Source organism: Polypterus senegalus, chromosome 10, assembly GCF_016835505.1.
Source record: "Polypterus senegalus isolate Bchr_013 chromosome 10, ASM1683550v1, whole genome shotgun sequence".
In the NCBI taxonomy this organism is placed as follows: domain Eukaryota; kingdom Metazoa; phylum Chordata; class Cladistia; order Polypteriformes; family Polypteridae; genus Polypterus; species Polypterus senegalus.
The window spans coordinates 169,235,460-169,254,870 of record NC_053163.1 but is presented as its reverse complement, the minus strand read 5'-3'; the positions used below and the strand labels follow the sequence as shown (position 1 = coordinate 169,254,870).

General features: G+C 39.5%; 2 protein-coding genes across 5 annotated transcripts in view; one reads left to right on the top strand and one right to left on the bottom strand.

Annotated features, from left to right (window-relative positions):
• The window catches only part of arfrp1 (ADP-ribosylation factor related protein 1), a 22,762-nt gene extending 10,652 nt beyond the window's left edge, over positions 1 to 12,110 (bottom strand). Inside the window, exons 1-7 of one of the 2 annotated variants that reach the window (XM_039767410.1) lie at positions 12,021 to 12,110; positions 11,641 to 11,734; positions 11,080 to 11,167; positions 9,599 to 9,681; positions 7,605 to 7,686; positions 6,573 to 6,643; positions 3,362 to 3,462 (exon numbers count right to left, since the gene is read on the bottom strand). In XM_039767410.1, coding sequence (XP_039623344.1) covers positions 3,362 to 3,462; positions 6,573 to 6,643; positions 7,605 to 7,686; positions 9,599 to 9,681; positions 11,080 to 11,167; positions 11,641 to 11,733 — 518 coding nt within the window. In that variant the 5' untranslated portion in view covers position 11,734; positions 12,021 to 12,110. Of the gene's footprint in view, positions 1 to 3,361; positions 3,463 to 6,572; positions 6,644 to 7,604; positions 7,687 to 9,598; positions 9,682 to 11,079; positions 11,168 to 11,640; positions 11,735 to 11,955; positions 11,980 to 12,020 lie in introns of those variants that run through there. The other variant, XM_039767411.1, reaches the window with a different exon arrangement.
• Positions 12,111 to 12,204: 94 nt separating this feature from the next.
• zgpat (zinc finger, CCCH-type with G patch domain) overlaps positions 12,205 to 19,411 on the top strand; it is a 58,777-nt gene continuing 51,570 nt past the window's right edge. For all 3 annotated transcript variants that reach the window (XM_039767408.1, XM_039767409.1, XM_039767407.1), the window contains exons 1-2: positions 12,205 to 12,413; positions 16,136 to 16,768. In XM_039767408.1, coding sequence (XP_039623342.1) covers positions 16,164 to 16,768 — 605 coding nt within the window. In that variant the 5' untranslated portion in view covers positions 12,205 to 12,413; positions 16,136 to 16,163. The remainder of the gene's footprint in view (positions 12,414 to 16,135; positions 16,769 to 19,411) is intronic.

Below are 19,411 nucleotides of genomic sequence, written 5' to 3'. Positions count from 1 at the left end.
TAACTAAATATACAACGCAGATTTTTCGCTGCTTCGCAGGTTCTGCGGAAATGGGTCTTTTTACTTCCTGTACATGCTTCCTCAGTTGGTTTGCCCAGTTGATTTCATACAAGGGACGCTATTGGCAGATGGCCGAGAAGCTAACCAATCAGAGCATGCAATGAAGTTCCTGTGTGCTGAATGCGGTGTTAACCAGGAAGTCTTGTCTTGCTCATTCAGCATCAACGTGTTTCGTTGTGTAAAGAGTTAACTTTTGTGCTCTTTTGTGTTTATCTTTGTGCATAGTCAAGTCCTTCATTAAGGCTCCAAAACGATCCTGCTACTGCTTCAGGGTCTGTTCCCAAGCGCCAACGGAAGATGTTAATGATTGCCGAAAAGGTAAACGTTTTGGATTTGTTGAAAGAAGGGAAAAGCTACACCGCTGTAGGACGCGATTACAGCATCAATGAGGCTACGATTCTTTTTATTTAAAAAGTAGGAAAGGAATATAATATCTACGACCGCAGTGTCCTTTTAACCAGGGTGCAAAACGAGTTGTAAGTGGAAGTAATAAGGCAGTAGTCTGGATGGAATCTGCTTTAGGGATTTGGATTGAAGAAGAATAACGGCGGTGCTACAGTGTCGCCTGAAGTGGCTCCTTTAAAGGCTGTAACGCTCTCCTTTGTTGTGCAGTAAAATGAAACTCATCGTTATCGGACAAGTCATCGTGTCATTGTTGGTGAGTAACCATAATTAATTTTCTACTTACAGTACTTAGGACAGGGACGTACGTTTAGTATCACTGTACACACATTTACTGTATACTATTTTTCTTGCATTGTACATATTTATTGCTGGTAGCCGGTCTATTGTAATGGCTGTAACATATGTGATAACGGAGACACTCGATATCTTTAAAATAATATTTAGGTTTTACTGTATATAAACAGTGTCTTTACATAATTTCAATGAATCTTACCTAATATCTAAGAGAATACAAAGGGATTGTGCTGTATAACTGTGCAGGGAATATTTATAAACAGTGTGGGAGATTTTATAAAGGCTTAAAATATATAAAAATAACCATACAAACATATGGTTTCTACTTTGCGGATTTTCACCTATCGCGGGGGGGGTCTGGAACGCAACCCCCGCGATCGAGGTGGGATTACTGTATATATATCTATATATACACACACACATACACACTGGGGGCATTGCCTTCTGCTCGCTTCACACTTGCCCACCCCACCTAAGGGCACGCTATGTGCCAGCCACTTCATGTCTCTGTCGCTCGCGGGCTGAACGCACGCTAAGGAGATGCAGTCCGATCAGTTGCTGTCTTGCTGCCGCTGCCGAGCTACATGTTCTGCTTGTTGCGCTGCACATCGATCATTTAAAAGCCTGTACAGCAGCTGTCCTTTTGTCTCACTGCCTTATGCGGGACGTTAAAGTGTCTCCAAGAAAATCACGTATCGTCTCCTTCCAAGATTTTTATTATATATATATATATATTTGCCTCCTTTGCTTTTGCGTTTAACATCATCAATAGAACTGCAAAAAATAAATTGCTGCTTGATGCTAGCTACATTTAAGACAAAAATATAACACATTCAGGAGATTTACAACACATTTTTTGCTGTCTTCTTACTTTTTTTACTCCTTAACTTGTATTTTGTAGTATGTATTAGTTCCAAAAGAGATGGTGCTATGTTACAAGTTTCTTTCCTTTGATATATTTGTAAGTTTATTCTTTCCGGGTTCATTTCCAGTTATTTGCTGTCAGAGAGGAGAATGACCTCATCCTCAACAGAAATAATATCGGACTTCAGGAAGAATCCTCCCCCTCTACAGCCTCTTATCATCAAAGGGACTGATGTGGAGAAGGCTGACAGCCACAGATTCCTGGGATTGCAGGTTACATCAGACCTGAGCTGGACTCTTAACACCACAGCCACAGTGAAAAAAGCCCAGTAAAGGCTATATTTTATTGGGTTGCTCAGAAGAGCCGGCCTGAACCATTGTCCTCTCATCCAGGCCTACAGAGGACTGATAAAGAGCATTCTCACCGCAGGTATCACGGTCTGGTATGGGAACACCACACAGGCAGAGAGGAAGGCTTTGCAAAGAGTCATAAAGACTGCGGAGAGGATGATAGGGACAAAACTTCCTTCCATGGACTTTATGTACGCACATCGTTGTCGGAAAAGAGCAGAGGGAATTATCAGGGAATCATTCCATCCAGCTCACTCTCTGCTCAGACACAAAAACTGTATGTACAATCTGAGACACAGCAGAATGGACAGCATCATCACTCACAGAACAAGGTTTTTCAATAGCTTTTTCCCCACCACAGTCAGACTGATGGGAAAAGAAAATTATTGAATATATGTGTAATAACCTCACACTACCTCACTTCACTTGTCATGTAAATGACGAGTGAAAAATGTGCAATACCTACAATATATTGTATTTTTTTGTGTGGATATTACCACCTTTCTGTATAGTGCTGGTATAATCTATATTATTTATTATATTGTTCTACTGGTTTTTTTTTTTTTTTTAATGTGTTACTATGACTCGGACAGAACTCTGCACAAGAATTCCAATGTGCTTTGACTGTTGGTTTTATGCACAAATGGCAAATAAAAGAACCTTGAACCTTGAATAGTTCATTATAGCCTGGGCAGAAAGGGGACCCGCGTTGATGGATGGTTAAGTCTGCCTCAGGAGGTAGTAAGTTTTCAATCAATAAAATCCCAGTGCCTTTTCGATCTATTATTACATATTGCCTTTTCTATTTATCTATAATGTAAGACAAAATTATGCTTTGACTGGTTGGCTCTGCTGTCTTGCAACAAGGAGACCAAGGTGTGTTCCCAGCGAGAGTTACACTCGTTTTCCTTGTGTCCCCATGAATTTCCTCCAGGTGCCCTGGTTTTCTCTCACAGTCTAATGACATTCAGGTTAGATGGAATGGCAATTCTACATTGGTCCTTGATACATAGTATGTGTGCGTGGGTGTGTGTGTATGTTCACTCTGATGCCCTTTGCAGGTGTTGTTCCTGCCTTGTGCCTGTTGCTTACTGGTAAAGGTTCCAAATTCTCTGCAATACTGTTCTGGATAAGTGGGTTTAGAAAATGGATGGATGGATGTTTTCACCTTTACAAATAACTGCACTCCTTCAATTTACACTATCCTATAGACCAGTGGAAAGATATCAAAAGTATTTAATTTAATAAAAAAAACAACTGAGGAAAAACTGCAACAGTGGAAGGAAACCCAAAAAAGAGCTGAACAGAAGAAACGTGTTCAAAAATAGAAATAAGGTTCAATTTACAAGAACAAACATACAAATACATTTAATTGAGCTTTACTTGCCCCGTAATAGCTGTGCAGGGTTGAACCAAGCAGTCCCTCTTTCCGATTTTTGGTGCACAGTCACTAAATGCTGTTTTAATGTCAGGCACTGATAAGCAGTTCTGTGAATTAAAGTCAAATATAAGATTACAAAAGGTTGATTATTTAAAAAAAAAAGCAGAAAAGCACAAAACATTCTTCAAGGGTAGTATCCCAGAGTGAAAAGTGGTAAAGGCTTTTGTTACACATATTTATTACCATCACTGAATTAATATTACCTATGTGTGAGTTTCCAGCACAGACAAAGCATTGGAAACCCAAAATAGATTACCCGTGAATTTATAGGATATCTTGTTTCAAAACCATGGGCATTATTATAGTGTTGCCCCTCCCCTCCACTTTAATAATAACCATCATTACATTTATACAGTGCTTTTTAACCTACTCAAAGTGCTTTAAATAGACAGTGGGAAACCACTTCAACCAACACCAATCACTGTGTAGCTGTAACAGCCACCAATCTTCTGGAAAAACTTTCTGCGACATTTTGGGAGTGCGTCTGTGGGAATTTCTGCCTATTCACCCAAAAGAGAATTTATGGGGTCAGGTACTGACGAGGCTCGCAATCGGCGTTAAAATTCATTCCAATGGTGTTCAATAGGATGGAGATGTGGATTCCCTTGATTTCCTCCAGGTCAGAGCTCTGTGTAGGTCACTTGAGTTCCTCCGTGTTTTTACGGACCTGGCTTTGTGCACAGAGACACAGTCATGCTGGAAGAGAAAAGGTAGCCCCCCACCCCAGACATTGTCTAGAAATGTCTTTGTATGCTGTAAAAGAGCCCTTCAAAGGAACCAAGGGGTCAAGCCCAAACTGTGGAAAGCAGCCCTCCCCTACCAAACGTTACAGTACACACAATGGAGACTGAAAAGTAACCTTCTTCTGGCATATGCTAAACCAGTGGTTCCCAAAAATCAGTCCTGGGGACCCCCTGTGGCTGCAGGTTTTTGTTCCAACCAATTTCTGTTTTTCATTGGACTCTTAGCCTAATTAAGTGAGTTATTATTTCCCAGTCTCTGTGTTTTGGAGTCAATGTAGAAATCATAAACTAAGCCTGGTAGATTTTTTTAAAATGTACTTAGCAGTTATATGGATAATATGTTTTTTTTTTTAAGTCGTTAACAGCATTTTCAACCTCATTTTCGTTCTACTTGTCCAGATGTTCTGGTTATTTAAATGGTTATTTACTAACTAGCGGGTCTTTCACTGGAGTCGTTGCTTCTTTCATCATCCCGTGTTTATTGTCACTATAAGGGTTAAATGAAAGGAGCAAACTACACAGGAAAAGGGGAAAATAATAGGAAACAACAGGAAAACAACAAAAGAGAGTTAAGCATTTATAGCTTTAGAAAAAAACAGAAATATTTCTAAATGTCTTATAAATGTAAAATACATACTGTTGTGTTTTTCTGAATGCAGAATAAGAGAAGAGTTAAAAACGACCAGCTAATTAAATGAGATGAGTTGTTATCGATTATTATCGCCGATTGTGCATCTGGTTGGAACAAAAATTTACAGCCACAGTGGGTCCCCAGGACTGAGTTTAGAAACCACGGTGGTAAACCCAGATATATCCACATACTGCCAAATAGTGAAGCATGAATCGTCACTCCAGAGAACACAGTTTCCACTGCTTGGTGAAGGTCTGCTTGGAATTACAAGAGCCAACCTGAAAAGAAGTGGTGAGGAGGTCATTTGCTGTTATGCATCTAATATTTGCAATACTTTGCCAATAGAAATTCGCCAGGCTAATACTGTAGAACAATTTTAAAAAACTGGTAGAAATATATTATTTTAAAATGGCTTTTTCATAGCTACTTTTTAGCTGTATCCCTGTTAGTCAATATGGGCAGTGAATTATTTTTTTTCCTCTGGGTTCTGCAATTCTCTACTAATCTCTGCCGTCTTTTCCAGTTCTTCTGTGGCGGCGATAAAGGTACAATGCTGCCCCCTGTGTTTATGGATTGAATGGCGGGTGTCCCAGATGTCCACATGACCACCATCATCATCATTAATTTCTTCTCCTGGAAACCATAAGGACTGATTTAGAACATCTATGTTAGGTAGAATGCCCAGTAGGGACTGGGTGGTCTTTTGGCCTTAGAATCCCTGCAGATTTTTCTAACTGGAGTGTTTTTTTTTGTTTTTTCTGCCCTCTTGGCCATTCAACCTTACCATTTTTCTTTGTTACACACAGTATAATATTATTGCCTAATCTTGTTTATGTTTTGTAATAACTTAATTTTATTTCATGCTGTAAAGCAGTTTGAGCTACATTGTTTGTATGAAAATGTGCTATATAAATAAATGTTGTTGCTTCAGAGTCCAATGACAGCGTGTTTTATACCACCTCAACCGCCACATGGCACTGCCGTTAGTGAACTCAGGTTTGTGAGCGGCTGCTTAGCAATGAAGTTCCTAACGCAGAGTTCATGGGCCAATATTGGTTCTGGAGGTAGTTTGGAACTCTGTTGGGACGGAGTTTTACACCCTAAGAGTTTCAACACTCAGTGGGCCCGCTCTACTACTTGTTGGCTAAACTACTGATGTTCATTGATGTTTCAACTTCACAATAATAGCACTTATAGTTGACAGGGACAAATCTAGCAGAGCATAAATTAAATGCACTTGACTTGCGGGAAAGTTGGCATCCTATGATAGTATCATGTTTTAAGTCACTGAGCACTTCAGTACAACTCATTCAAAGATTGTATGACTATGCACTTGATTTTATGAACCTGTTAACAAAGGGTGCAGCTGAAACACCTGAACTTGATAATTTAGAGGGGTGTCCACATACCTTTGGTTATGTAGTGTATAAAAAAATATATACACTATGAAAAGGTTTATATCTTCATGTTCAGACAAAGGTAAAGAGCACACAATAGTGTACTACCAGCAGATACTAGCTGTTTTTAAGCTGTACCGCCACAGCTCCGATTCCCATGCTGCATCCAGTGAGAATGGACATACAAAGATGAGTTGCCGATGTTCATCAGTTTCCAAAACCTTTCACAAAATTCTGACCCTTATGCCAGATTTAACTGTATGCAAGTGACAAGATGGGACATTTTTGCATAAGTTTCTAATTTCCTAAATTTTTAAAAAGGTGGACATTTCTCGTATTAATTATTCTGTATTACAAAACTCATTATAAAACATTTGAGTTCTCACCTCCACATCTTGTTTGTTAGCGAGGACCAGCAGAGGGACGCCTTCTAGAGCCTCACTACTTATCATCTTCTCTAAAAGAAACAACAATTCCTTAATAAGTGCAGTCATTCTTCTGTATGCAGTGAATATTAATGTCTTCAAAAAATGTTAAAATACTTAAAATATTACTTCAAACTACACAACAAATGCAACAATACCCAAAAATGTACCGCATGCTTTTATTTATACATTAACTGAGATAGGTAAATGCTTTCATTAATTGTAGTAAAAAGAATAACCATAGCAAGTCCTTATGTTTCAACTAAATCATAGTGTCGAACGATGCTGTGTGATTAGTACAAAATTATTCTATTTATATTAAGAAATATTTATGAGAATGTTCCAAATAAAAAAAAAGTAAAAAAAAAATCTACTGCTCCATAACTGACCAGAGCTCATGTTGGCATCAAAAGAAATTGAACATATAATGTAGATTCAGGATAGCTTGTGTTAACAAAACTTAACTAATTTATTTTAACTTGTCGTTTTGTGTTCAGAAATGTGTGTTTAATCATTCGATCTCTTCTCAGATCCGGTAAATCCGATTCATTTGCACAAGAGCTACGGCCTATTCTGGCAACAGTGGTGCAAGGCAAGAATGGGCCTTGGAGAAGACTACAAGCCACCGCAAATCACACTCGCATTCCCTGATACACTACTAATTTAGGGTCACTGGAATATGGGAGAGAAAAAAAAAAAAAAAGAGAGAATGCAAGTTAGCATTTTACTATATCTATACTATACATCTCACTGTGACTTGAAATACAAGTGCTCTTCATAATAATACAATTAAGTGAATTTAGTGTAAACAACTGATCTTCAGCTCTGTATTGTGACTCACTTCTGCAGACTGCTCACCACTGAACAGTTTCATATAAGAAAAAGGTAGTATATTTGTTTGAAACTGCAACTGGAGCCAAAAAATATACAGCCATAAGAAAAAATACATATTAGTATGCAGTAAAGAATGACCAGTAGAGAGGTGGAACATACCAAAGGCCTTCTTAGACTCGCCTAATCGTTCTTCGTCCGTTGAATCGATTACATAGATCACTCCATGAGATTCAGCATAATACTAAAACACAATAGACAGTTTATATTTATATTTTGTACACACACACACATATGTGTGTCTGTATGTATGATACAGTATTTGCCAAACAATACAAAAAGTATACATCATGTGTTTCGCCCTTATTGGCGCACGTCAGGAGTACTCATTTTTGCATCCCCTTACAAGGATTGAACCTCGGACGCCTGAGGTGAAGCCTCTGACATTGCACAATGGCGGCTGGTTCACTTATTTGACCGGTGTACAGTATTACATTCTTAGTTTGGAATTGCAATCCGATTATTTAGGTTGTTGCCTACCAGGTAACGCTTGTGGTTGGTCAGCCAGTCGGCAATCATCAGACACATCCTCTCAGTTGTGAGAAGCAGCTAAAAGATGTGATACATTATCTGCCAAATAACAGCACAGGACACGTAGAGGAGGGCAATAACAGACAGTGATAGAAAGGAAGAGAGAGGAGAAGAAGACGACACAAAAGTACTGCTATGTGTTTAGCTGTACTTGTGTTGGTGGTGGGAAACGCTTACTAGGGAAAAGCATCCACCAATACAAAGTGTACTGTGCCTGCAACTTGTGTCTGAGCCTGTTTGTGTCGAGTATTTGGGGTGCTGGATCGCACCCTGGGTTCCACAAAATATATTTTTTTATACTATATTAGACTATTAAGATGGCCATAACTATCTTTACTGTTATAAATAACTTTTCCCTAATTTTTACTTTTTTTTTGCAACTCTGTGTTAGCTACTATTTTGTATTAAAATATTCTATATACAGTAAATAACTGTTGTTGCAATGCATATTTTATATATTGGGATCCCATTTAAACTATAAGCAAATTGAGTTCAACTTTCTGAGGGATGTGACAAAAAAAAAAACAGAATTTCCAGAAAAAACTGTCTTGACCAGGGTGGGAATGTAAATCAGGAGCTATAAGAAAGAAGCATTAAATACTGACATCTGACTGTCTAAAAAAGAAACCAATCGATTCCTTATTACGTGTAACACCATTTATTGAGTGCATATTCAGAAGATGATTCAATAAGAGAAATACTGAGAATTCCACCATAGAGAAAATCTTGCATATATACTGTAAGTAGGATTTAAGCCTGGGAATTGAATAATAATTTTCAATGAGTGTTTGACAGATTAGAGATAGATCCCCAGGGGGAAATGTTGCCTTTTACAGAAGTTCAGTAAATAAATACTTTATTAGATGGATCAATAAATATTATCTCTCTCTCTCTCTCTTTGTGTATGTATATTTATGTATACAGTGGGCATAGAAAAGAATCCACCCTTTGAAATATTCCCATTTTTTTTGCTTTACAGCCTTAGATGAAAACACACAAACCAATATTTTTTCCAGCTTTACTTACTCAATGCATTCTATAACATCCAAGTGAAAGATATTACAGCTACAGTTCACAAGAATTCTAAAAAATAAAAAACAAGAAATACTGAGTTTAATAAAGGATCATTTAAGGCCGTAAAGCAAAAAAATGGGAATATTTCGAAGGGGGTGATTTTGTTCTATACCCACTGTATAACTGATAGATATAGAGTACCTGCCAAATAATACAAAGAGTACACAACATGTTTCGCCTTAATTGGTGCTCATCATGGGGGAATAAGCCTTGGACGTTAGTGCCCGTCATGACTATGATCTGCTTCTCGCAAATGAGATGTCGCGGCAGCAGTCTGCCAACTGGCCGACCAGCCACACGCATTACCCGGTAGGTAACCACACAATTATCAGCAGTGTATAATGCTTAATGCAAATATCTGCAATGTATAATACTGTATATATAAATATATACACACATACACAATTGCCTGAACATACACCAGAATGACTAAAATGGAAGAAAATTTAAAAACAATGAAAACCTCAGATTTGAGCAAAATTACCACTTACTTTGTCCCACAATGACTGTAACTCATCCTGTCCACCAAGATCCCAAAACATAAGTCGGGCTTTCCCAACATCTATTGTGCCAACTAGATAAAAAAAAAAAAAAGGAACATCAGAATTATTCTTGATGAGAACAGGTCATTCAGCCCAATAAAGCTTGTCAATCCTATTCACCCAATTTCTCCAAAATAACATCAAGTCAAGTTTTGAAGGTCCCTAAAGTGCTACCATCCACCCTCTGTCACTCATTGCCATTGTCCATGGTCCTCAATGTGAAGAAAAAAAAAATGTGTAAATTTCACAGACAGGTCAAAAATCTTAAGCAGTCTGCTCTAGCTGTGATGGAATACCACTAACAAATTCTACCCCATGGTGCCAGACATATTCCATGTGTTTAAACTCTGAATCACATACACAAGATGTATGTATGTATATATATATATATATACATATATATATATATATATACATACACATACACACACATACATACATACACACACACACACACAGAAACATATAAACAAATACAAACACACACACACACACCTGTGTGTCGTTCCAACAGATGCCGAATCACAAACATTTGTAGTTATAACATGCATAGCATTTGTGTTCCAACTGATGGCGCACCATAAACATTTGTAGTGATGCATTTTATTACTATTTGTATTACAGAATACATTCCAATAGATGATGAGTGGTAAATGTTAATGCAGAGGCCCATGTTGGCTACTTAGAAGGGTAGCACAGCTATTGTGTGTGTGGGTATTATTATTTGATTATATATTAAAATTAATTTTTGTATAGCACTTTATTAGCCCACTCAAAGTGCTTTACATTGACAGTGTGGAACCACTTCAACCACCACCAATATGCAGCAACCATCTGGGTGATGTGACGGCAGTCATTTTTGAGCCAGTACGCTCATCATAGATTAGTTATTAGATGGTGATGGGAGAGAAGACTGGGGGGCCTGGCCAAATTGACCAGGTCATGATGGGAAATATAGTCAGGACAGATGCACAGGGATCTTTTCTGACCGCATAGACAGTCAAGATGACAATTTAATGTATCATCTGAAGAAGGATGGTGCCAATTTGTCCCTGCCACTCCACTGGGGCACTGTGATCCACACACAGACAATATGGTAAGCACCCCCAATGGCATCAACCAACACCTCTTTCAGCAGCAACCCACGTTTTTCCTAGATGGTCTCCCATTCAAGTACTGGCCAGGCAGGAACATGCTTAGCTTTAGTGAAGGTGGAATGGCTGCAGACATGTTGTGGAAGTATATAGTAAACCACCAGGGACATCAAAATGGGATATTAGTCATAGGTTTTTTTTTTGTTTTTTTTTTTAATGATCAAGTTTTATTGAAAAATGTATGAAAATATTGAGAATACATAGTTAAACAGACAAAACTAAATGGACAGAATATGGGTGTCTACAAAGAAATGAAAGACACTTTCTGATACGTACTGTTCAGACCAACTGTCGTCGTAATCTTTGATAAGCTCATTCCTTTGTAGTTCTTACTAAACTTGGTCTTGGTTTGCTCCAGAAATGTCTGCAAAATGCATGCAAATCAAAGAGAGATACTTTATAATTTTAAAAATAAAATCAGTTTGTACAAACACATCGGGCAGTGAGGCAGCTGGGTTGTCTTTACTTTCAAACGTCACTCTGCCCAAGGGATGAAGGGTAGGACGTGGCAGATTACACAGTAAATCATACGTTTCAAGAACTAAAATGACATGCACTAAAACTGTTACGTTATATAAAGTCTCTGTCCGTTTATTTTCAAAGGTGTGGATTCTCTTCTGGGTATACCGACTCCTATCATGAAATTCCAAGTTAAAGGCACAAGTATTAACTTAATGATAGTAGACATTTAGACTGAGTGGAACAGAGCAGCCAAACTCGAAATATGTGGGCTGTCAGGAGGAAATATGACACATATCTGCATTAAATAAAGACTTAATTATGCTCTTTAGTCATGTACTGTGAACTGTATAAAATGGTTTAGCTCTGTTAACTTACAGTTTTTCCTGCATTGTCGAGTCCAAGGATGAGAATGCAGTACTCGTCTTTCTGAAACATGTACTTATACAGACCAGACAACAGCGTATACATCCTGTTAATGAGCCAGAAACCAAAACATGCATCAGCACTACGACTCGCTAATTCGTCATTACACTAGAAACATCATTTTAAATGTTAAACGACAAGATCAGCAAATAACATTTCAAACAGCAATTATTTGACAATTACTTAAACCATGTCAATAGGATCAAGTGTTAAAAATTGAAATAGCACAAAAATATCAAAGAGTTCGCTGACACACAGGTTACATACTTTGCATTAACATCTGCGTTTTAATTAAAAGCAAAGTGATACGGGTAACCTGGTAAATTACTTACCTTCCGGAGCGCTCAATCCATTATAAAAATAAAATGCACTTCCTTTAAACGAAAGCATTCTGGGAAACGAAGTCGCAAGCGACTACATTTCCCAGAATTCCAGGAAACGCGCACCCGTGTTTACATTTGCAGCGCCAAAGTTTTCTTTTGTTTTTCTTTTTTTTATTTAATTACCAGTAAAAAGAAAACAGACGCATGCTCGGAAAGTTACATGTGTACGCTGTCTGGTTCCTGGAAATGCTACGAGGCCATGCTAATTCGCGATTAACCGGAAACAGAACCGGGAGAACGTCCGTATTTTCTAGGAAGGTTAGAGGTCAGATTTGTGGGTTCAGCTGTGGAGTCGTCGTGAAAGCAGCAACCGGCAAATGTGGGAATGCGAGTTCATTGGAGGTTTGTAGATCTATTAATTCACTTGACTTACTTCTGATGTATCCTATTATAACATCTATTTATTTAAATACTCATATTTCAGTTCTTTGTTCTAGTTTTATTTACATTATTTTATTTCTTCCTATGTGTACATCAGTTGCATAAAGACGAGTTTTATTATTTAGGAAATACAATTTTATTTTTAGCACTGCCTTGCACGATTCTAGTGGTTGCATAATGCGGAGTGAAGGCAGAGCTCTTAGAACTTCACTTAGCTGACCGACTTTCAAAACTTGCGTAGTGAACTGAACTAGCGATCAGTGACAACATTCAAACCACCTGCCTAATATTGTGAAAGTCTCCCTGGTGGTGTTAAAACAGCTCCGACCCATCTAGGCATGTACTCCACAAGACCTCTGAAAGTGTCCTGTGGTATCTGCACCAAGACGTTAGCACCAGACCCTGTAAGTTGTGAGGTGAGGCCTCCGTGGACTTGTTTTTCCAGAATATCACACAAATGCTTGATCGGACTGTGATCTGTGGAATTTGGAGGCCAAGACAACCGCTCAAACTTTTTATCATGTTCCTCAAACCATTCCTGAACAGTTTGTTCAATATGGCAGGACGAATTACCCTGCTGAAAGAGGCAACGTGGAATACTGTTTCAGTGAAGGGGTTTACGTGATCTGCCGCGGTCATCTGCATGAATGTCAGCAGAACATTAACCAGAGCATCACGCTGACTCCACTAGCTGACCGCCTTTCGCTAGTAAGCGACACGGTCGTCTACGTGAACTAAGAGAAAACGTGATTCATCAGACCAAGCCACCATGGTCCAGTCCTGATGCTCACATGTCCAATGTAGGAGCATTCAGTGGCATACTGGTGCTGTGACCATTATGCGGCTAAGCAACAAGCTCTGCTTTCAGACACCTTTCTCTCATGACCAGCATTAAGTTTTTCAGATACTTCTGTTACTGTAGCTGTACTGTTGGATCAGACCAGACGGGCTAGCCTTCAGTCCCCATACACATCAGTGTGCCATGGCCGCCTATGACCCCGCTGATGGTTCATTGGTTATATTTCCTTAGACCACTTTGGTGGGTACTAACCACAGTATATTGGGAACACCCGGTCGTCTAGCCGTCACATGTCGGCCCTTGTGAAAGATTCTAAGATCCTTACGTTTGCCCATTTTTCCTGCATCTAACACATCACCATCAAGAACTGACTGTTCACTTGCTGCCTAATGTATCACACCTCTTGACAGGTTCCATTGTGACAAGATAATCAGTGGTATTCTCTTCACCTGTCGATGGTTTTAATGTTGTGGCTGATTGGTGTATGTTAAATCAAGGCTATGTATAACAACAACAACATTTATTTATATAGCACATTTTCATACAAAAAAAAATGTAGCTCAAAGTGCTTTACATAATGAAGAATAGAAGAAAAAAAGACACAGTTAGAAAATAAAATAAGTCAACATTAATTAACATAGAATAAGAGTAAGGTCCGATGGCCAGTGTGGACAGAAAAAACAAAAAAAACTCCAGACGGCTGGAGAAAAAAAATAAAATCTGTAGGGATTCCAGGCCATGAGACCGCCCAGTCCTCTCTGGGCAATCTACCTAACATAAGTGAAACAGTCCTCTTTGGATTTTATAGTTTATAAATTTTTTTATAAAATGTATAAATTTTACAATGCCCATTCTTATTTGTTTGATGCCTGCTTTGTCACATCAGAGAGGCATCAGGGCACAGAGATATAGGCCTAACTAATTAATTAGTTTTTACTATATTGCCATTTTTATTTGCATTTTTAATTGCTTAGATGATGAAGATGTCTTGTGTCAGTATAAACCCCTAAATCCTTTTCAGCTGTCACTTCCTCTACAGCAGCATGTATTTATATAGCACAATGTAACACAAAGTGTTTTACAAGATGACACAAAGAATGCTACAAGAGTAGAACAACCGTTGAGATTAGTACAGTGTCTTCCATCTTGTATTTATAATTGACATTCCTTTTGAGTGAGGAAAGAATGGAGCTTGAGATCGGCAGGCGGATCGGTGCGGCGTCCGCAGTGATGCGGGCTCTGTATCGGTCTGTCACGGTGAAAAAGGAGCTGAGCCATAAGGCAAAGCTCTCAATTTACCAGCCAATCTGTGTTCCTACCCTCACCTATGGTCATGAGCTGTGGGTAGTGGCTGAAAGAACGAGATCGCAAATACAAGCGGCTGAAATGAGTTTCCTCTGCAGGGTGTCTGGGCTTTTCCTTAAAGATAGGGTGAGAAGCTCAGAGTAGAGTCGCTGCTCCTGTGCATCGAGAGGAGTCCGATGAGGTGGCTCGGGCATCTGATCAGGATGCCTCCTGGACGCCTCCCTGGCGAGGTGTTCCGGGCACGTCCAACCGGGAGGAGGCCCCGGGGAAGACCCAGGACACGCTGGAGGGACTATGTCTCCCGGCTGGCCTGGGAACGCCTTGGGATTCTCCCGGAAGAGCTGGAAGAAGTGGCCGGGGAGAGGGAAGTCTGCAACAACAACAACAACATTTATTTCTATAGCACATTTTCATACAAACAGTAGCTCAAAGTGCTTTACATATTAAAGAATAGAAAAATGAAAGACACAATTATAAAACAAAATAAATCAACATTAACATCGAATAAGAGTAAGGTTCAATGGCCAGGGGGGACAGAAAAAACAAAAAAACTCCAGACGGCTAGAGAAAAAATAAAATCTGTAGGGATTCCAGACCATGAGACCGCCCAGTCCCCTCTGGGCATTCTATCTAACATAAATGAAACAGTCCTCTTTGGATTTAGGGTTCTCACGGTAGAGCTTGATGATGATGATGGTCACGTAGACTTCTGCCTTTTAATCCGTCCATCATTGTTGGAGCATCATGAAGCTTTGAGTAGGTGGAGGTGGCGCAGGCCACCACCACAAAGAAACCGGAAAAAGAAACAGAAAAGAGAGTAGGGGTCAGTAGCGATTTTAGAGCCACCATGAATAGTTATTTTGAGGAAATTGAACATATAGAGTATCAGGATTAAGTTAAATTAAGATTAAAATGAAGTTAAAGTAATGTGTTTTCAGCAGTGTTTTAAAGTGCTCTACTGTATCAGCCTGGCGAATTCCTATTGGCAGGCTATTCCAGATTTTAGGTGCATAGCAGCATCTATCTGGGCATCTTTGCTCAAGCTGCTGTCCCCACGACCCGACCTCGGATAAGCGGAAGAGGATGGATGGATGGATTCCTTTTGCTCCCGTGAAGCACTTTTCTACATTAAACTGCATTTTCCAAATGTTTGCCCAGTTCTTGCAGCTGTCCAAGTCTTTTGTTGCCTCTGTTGTGTTTGCTGTTCCTCCAAGTTTAGCACCTTCTACAAATTTCACAAATTTACTTATTTCACCACAGTTTAAATTCTGAATTTTGCTGATTAATTTACAATACACATTTTTAGTAAGTGGTAGAAAACAGTAATGTACTGACACAGACAACAAGTATAAAGTGAAACCTTGGAGGATACACATCAGCTCAGGACATTGGAAGGAGGCAGTGCCAACCCCGTGACCACAGTACTGCAACTTTACATTATTTGACTAATCGCACTGTTCAGCCAAAAAAAAAAAAAGATTTTATTTGCATAACTATTTACCTTTCCCTGATTCTAGTTTTCAGTTAGCAGAAAGCAGAGACAAACACTCTTCATGATGCTCTTTCCATTTCTTTTCAGAAGGTAAAAGTTGCCGTCATTTTTCAGGATGGATGAAGAGAGCCTAGCCTCAGCGATTAAAACATACAACATTCAGCTGCAACAGGTGGAAGCCGCCTTGAGTGCTGGACTGGACCCTTCACAAGAAACAGATCTCTTAAAACTGAAAGACGATTTACGACAGCTGATTGAACTAACTGAAGCCAGTCTCGTTTCCCTTAAAAAGAGCAATCTTCTTGCTAGCTTGGAGGCATCGAACTCGCAGCTGACATTCAGGGAAGCAGACGAAGCTCAAAGCTCCATTGATGACGAGTATGCTGCTTTCTATGCTGCTATTGAAGAACCTGATCATCCTGACAGCAGTAAACTTCAACCTTTAGGTGATCAGAATGAGCCATCAGATCATAACTGTTCTGATCTCGGCATTAGTGACGACGATGATGACAGTGATGCCATGAGTGGAATGAAAGTCCAAGCTCCTTACCGCACCACTTGGGGAACACTGGAATATCACAATGCTATGGTGGTTGGAGCAGAGTATTCAGAAGACACCGAACCGAAAGTCAGAGTCTTGTACCTTTATCCAACACACAAGTCCATGAAGCCATGCCCGTTTTTTCTTGACGACAAATGCCGTTTTATGGAAAACTGCAGGTAATAAGTTAATTTTATAACTGCTGATAGAAAAAAAATCTAAAATTATTCTAAATTCGGGGATCCTCCCTTTGAACATTACATTGGCATCAATTAAAGTATGATGAGTTCAATTGTGCAAACCTTGATGGTAATTACAGTAGTATAGCACCTTTCACAGTGGACAGGAACCACAAATACAAAATTTCATGTAACACAGATGTAAAGTAAAAGACGATGTATTACATTACCAGAAGTGTGCATGCTTAAAAATAGAAACCCAAAAGACGGTAACGTGTCAAGTGGACTTGGAGCCGGATGTTAGCTGTTGAGAACCAAGCAGCAGAATTGGTTTTGTTGGACTTTGTTTTTAAAATTTACTGACTCCTGTTAGTTCCCATCGTAGATATCAACAATTGCATTTTAATGAGTCAGAATTCAAATTGCAGACATCTGTGATTCCATTTTGATGAGTGGCAACTAATAGAATGTTCTCTTTTGAGCTTTCAAGTGGATTTATCCTTAGTTACGTTTTGACTTGTCAGAGTTTGAATTGCTGATAGCTAACAGACTCTTCCCATTGTTGTAATTCCATTTTCATTATTCAAAACCTGAAATTCAAACATGTAATGTTACATTTTGATTAGTCAGTGTTTAAAGTGCAAATATTTGTAATTCCAATCTGATGAGTAGAAACTGACACATTTTTCCTTTTGACTTGTATCCAGCTTTCCCTTAGAGATTGCACATTCATTTTGACTAATTATGATTTGAATTTCAAATTCCTTAAATGTGTTTTAATTGAACAAGTCAAAACTATGATTTTAAATATCTAAGAGGCATTTTAAAGGCACAATGTCACTGCATTGCCTGTAGCTCTTATTGCATCAGTTTATATTAATACAGTTATCTTTAACTTTTTTTTTTTTGAATAGTTAAAATGCGATTTATTTAATTTTTTGACCAGTTAGAATATGGTGTTTTGAAGTGATAGCTCCCTAAAAGTGAATGGAGAAATCACTTAAGCTGTATGTATCACATTAAATGGCGCTTTTTCACTGCATAGTACGGCATGACACGGTTCAGTTCAGCTCACTTTTGGGGGGTTTTCCACTGCGAACAGTACATGGTCCTTTTTTTAGTACCACCTCAGCCGAGGTTCCAAGCGTGCCGAACCGTTACCAAAACGTGACGTGTAAACTGCTGGTCACTGATTGGCCGGAGAAAATCGTCATTACTGCGTCACTGGCTATTCTTTTCTTTAAAGGTACACACACGCGGACGTTTGTGTCCCGTCTCTCCATCGCTGGACGCAGTTTGTTGCATAAGTGGATGAATGTTTCTTCAGACATTCGAAAGTTCTCCAGCCACTGAGTGTTTGTAAAACCGGAAACAATCACATCCCACCACTCTGAAGCACGGTTAAATGTCCAAACAGATGGTCTGTTGCGGCGACTTTTTTGCAAAATGTGGAAGATCTGTAATATACAGAATCAGCATTTTAATGTTACACTGACAGTTAAGTTCATTTTATGCTTTGCAACAGTGATAAAAGTTAGCTAGTGATGTGCTGTTTTTAGATGCTTACCCTTGCGTGTCGTCGAGCTAAAGTGTTGTCGTTGTCTGCGTGTTGTTGTAAAAGTTCCACAGTGTCACGGCAGTAGAGGCGGCGCAACTATAACAACACGTGAATAATCCCGCCCACTCTAAAGCGGTACTAAACTGCAGTCGAAACGCAAACTGAGCCGAACTGAGTCGAACCAAGGTGAGCTGTACTGAACCGTGCTGTGCCGTACTATGCAGTGGAAAAGCGCCTTTATACATATACTGTATACATATTTTATTAACCACAAGGGTCCCAAAGTCCATACACAATAGCACCCAACACAACTTTAAAATCGAATAAAGGATTTTGTCAACCAGCACCAGCCAATTCAACACAAGGGTGTGCGCTATCAATAGGTTCTTCTCTCATTCCTTTCTCCAAGTGAGTTTTGCCCGCTGCCCTCCGACTCTGATTCCCAGAGGAGAAGTGTCGGGCTTCTTTTAAACAGGACTCGGGAAAGCTTCTGTTGTCAGAGCGGATGTCATCCGGAGCACTTCTGGGCATCCTTTCCCCTGCAGTGCCCTCTTGTGGCACCCAAGGACCGCATCAGGGCTGCTTTTCTACACTCCAACTCCTATGCAAACCTGCGGGAGTCCTAACTGGGACCAAACTGGAAAGACACTGCCACCTACCATGTGGGGGAATGAACTTCCTCAGGCATCCATGTTTGCCCAGTTCATTCATTATCTTTTTAGCCCGACTGTTATAAGGATTGCTAACCATTCGGGCCGAGTTGCAGCTCCTTCCATGTTGTCCTTCCAGTATGGACTCCTGGCCGAGTAAGGAATCACCAACAACATAGTATTTATATATATATATATATATATATATATATATATATATATATATAAAATACTATCTGTCCCCCGTGGCTCCGCCCACATAGTAGTGAAACAGGACAGTGTGGACGGCCCTACCCAGCTCCCCACTCCTGACATCATGCTTCCCTCGGCCTGCAGTCTCTGTCTCGGATTAGTGCGAATGCATCACTCCTACAAAAGAACTATGATTCTTAGCGCGATGAGAGAGGCTTACAAAATCAACCGGAATGTTCAAGC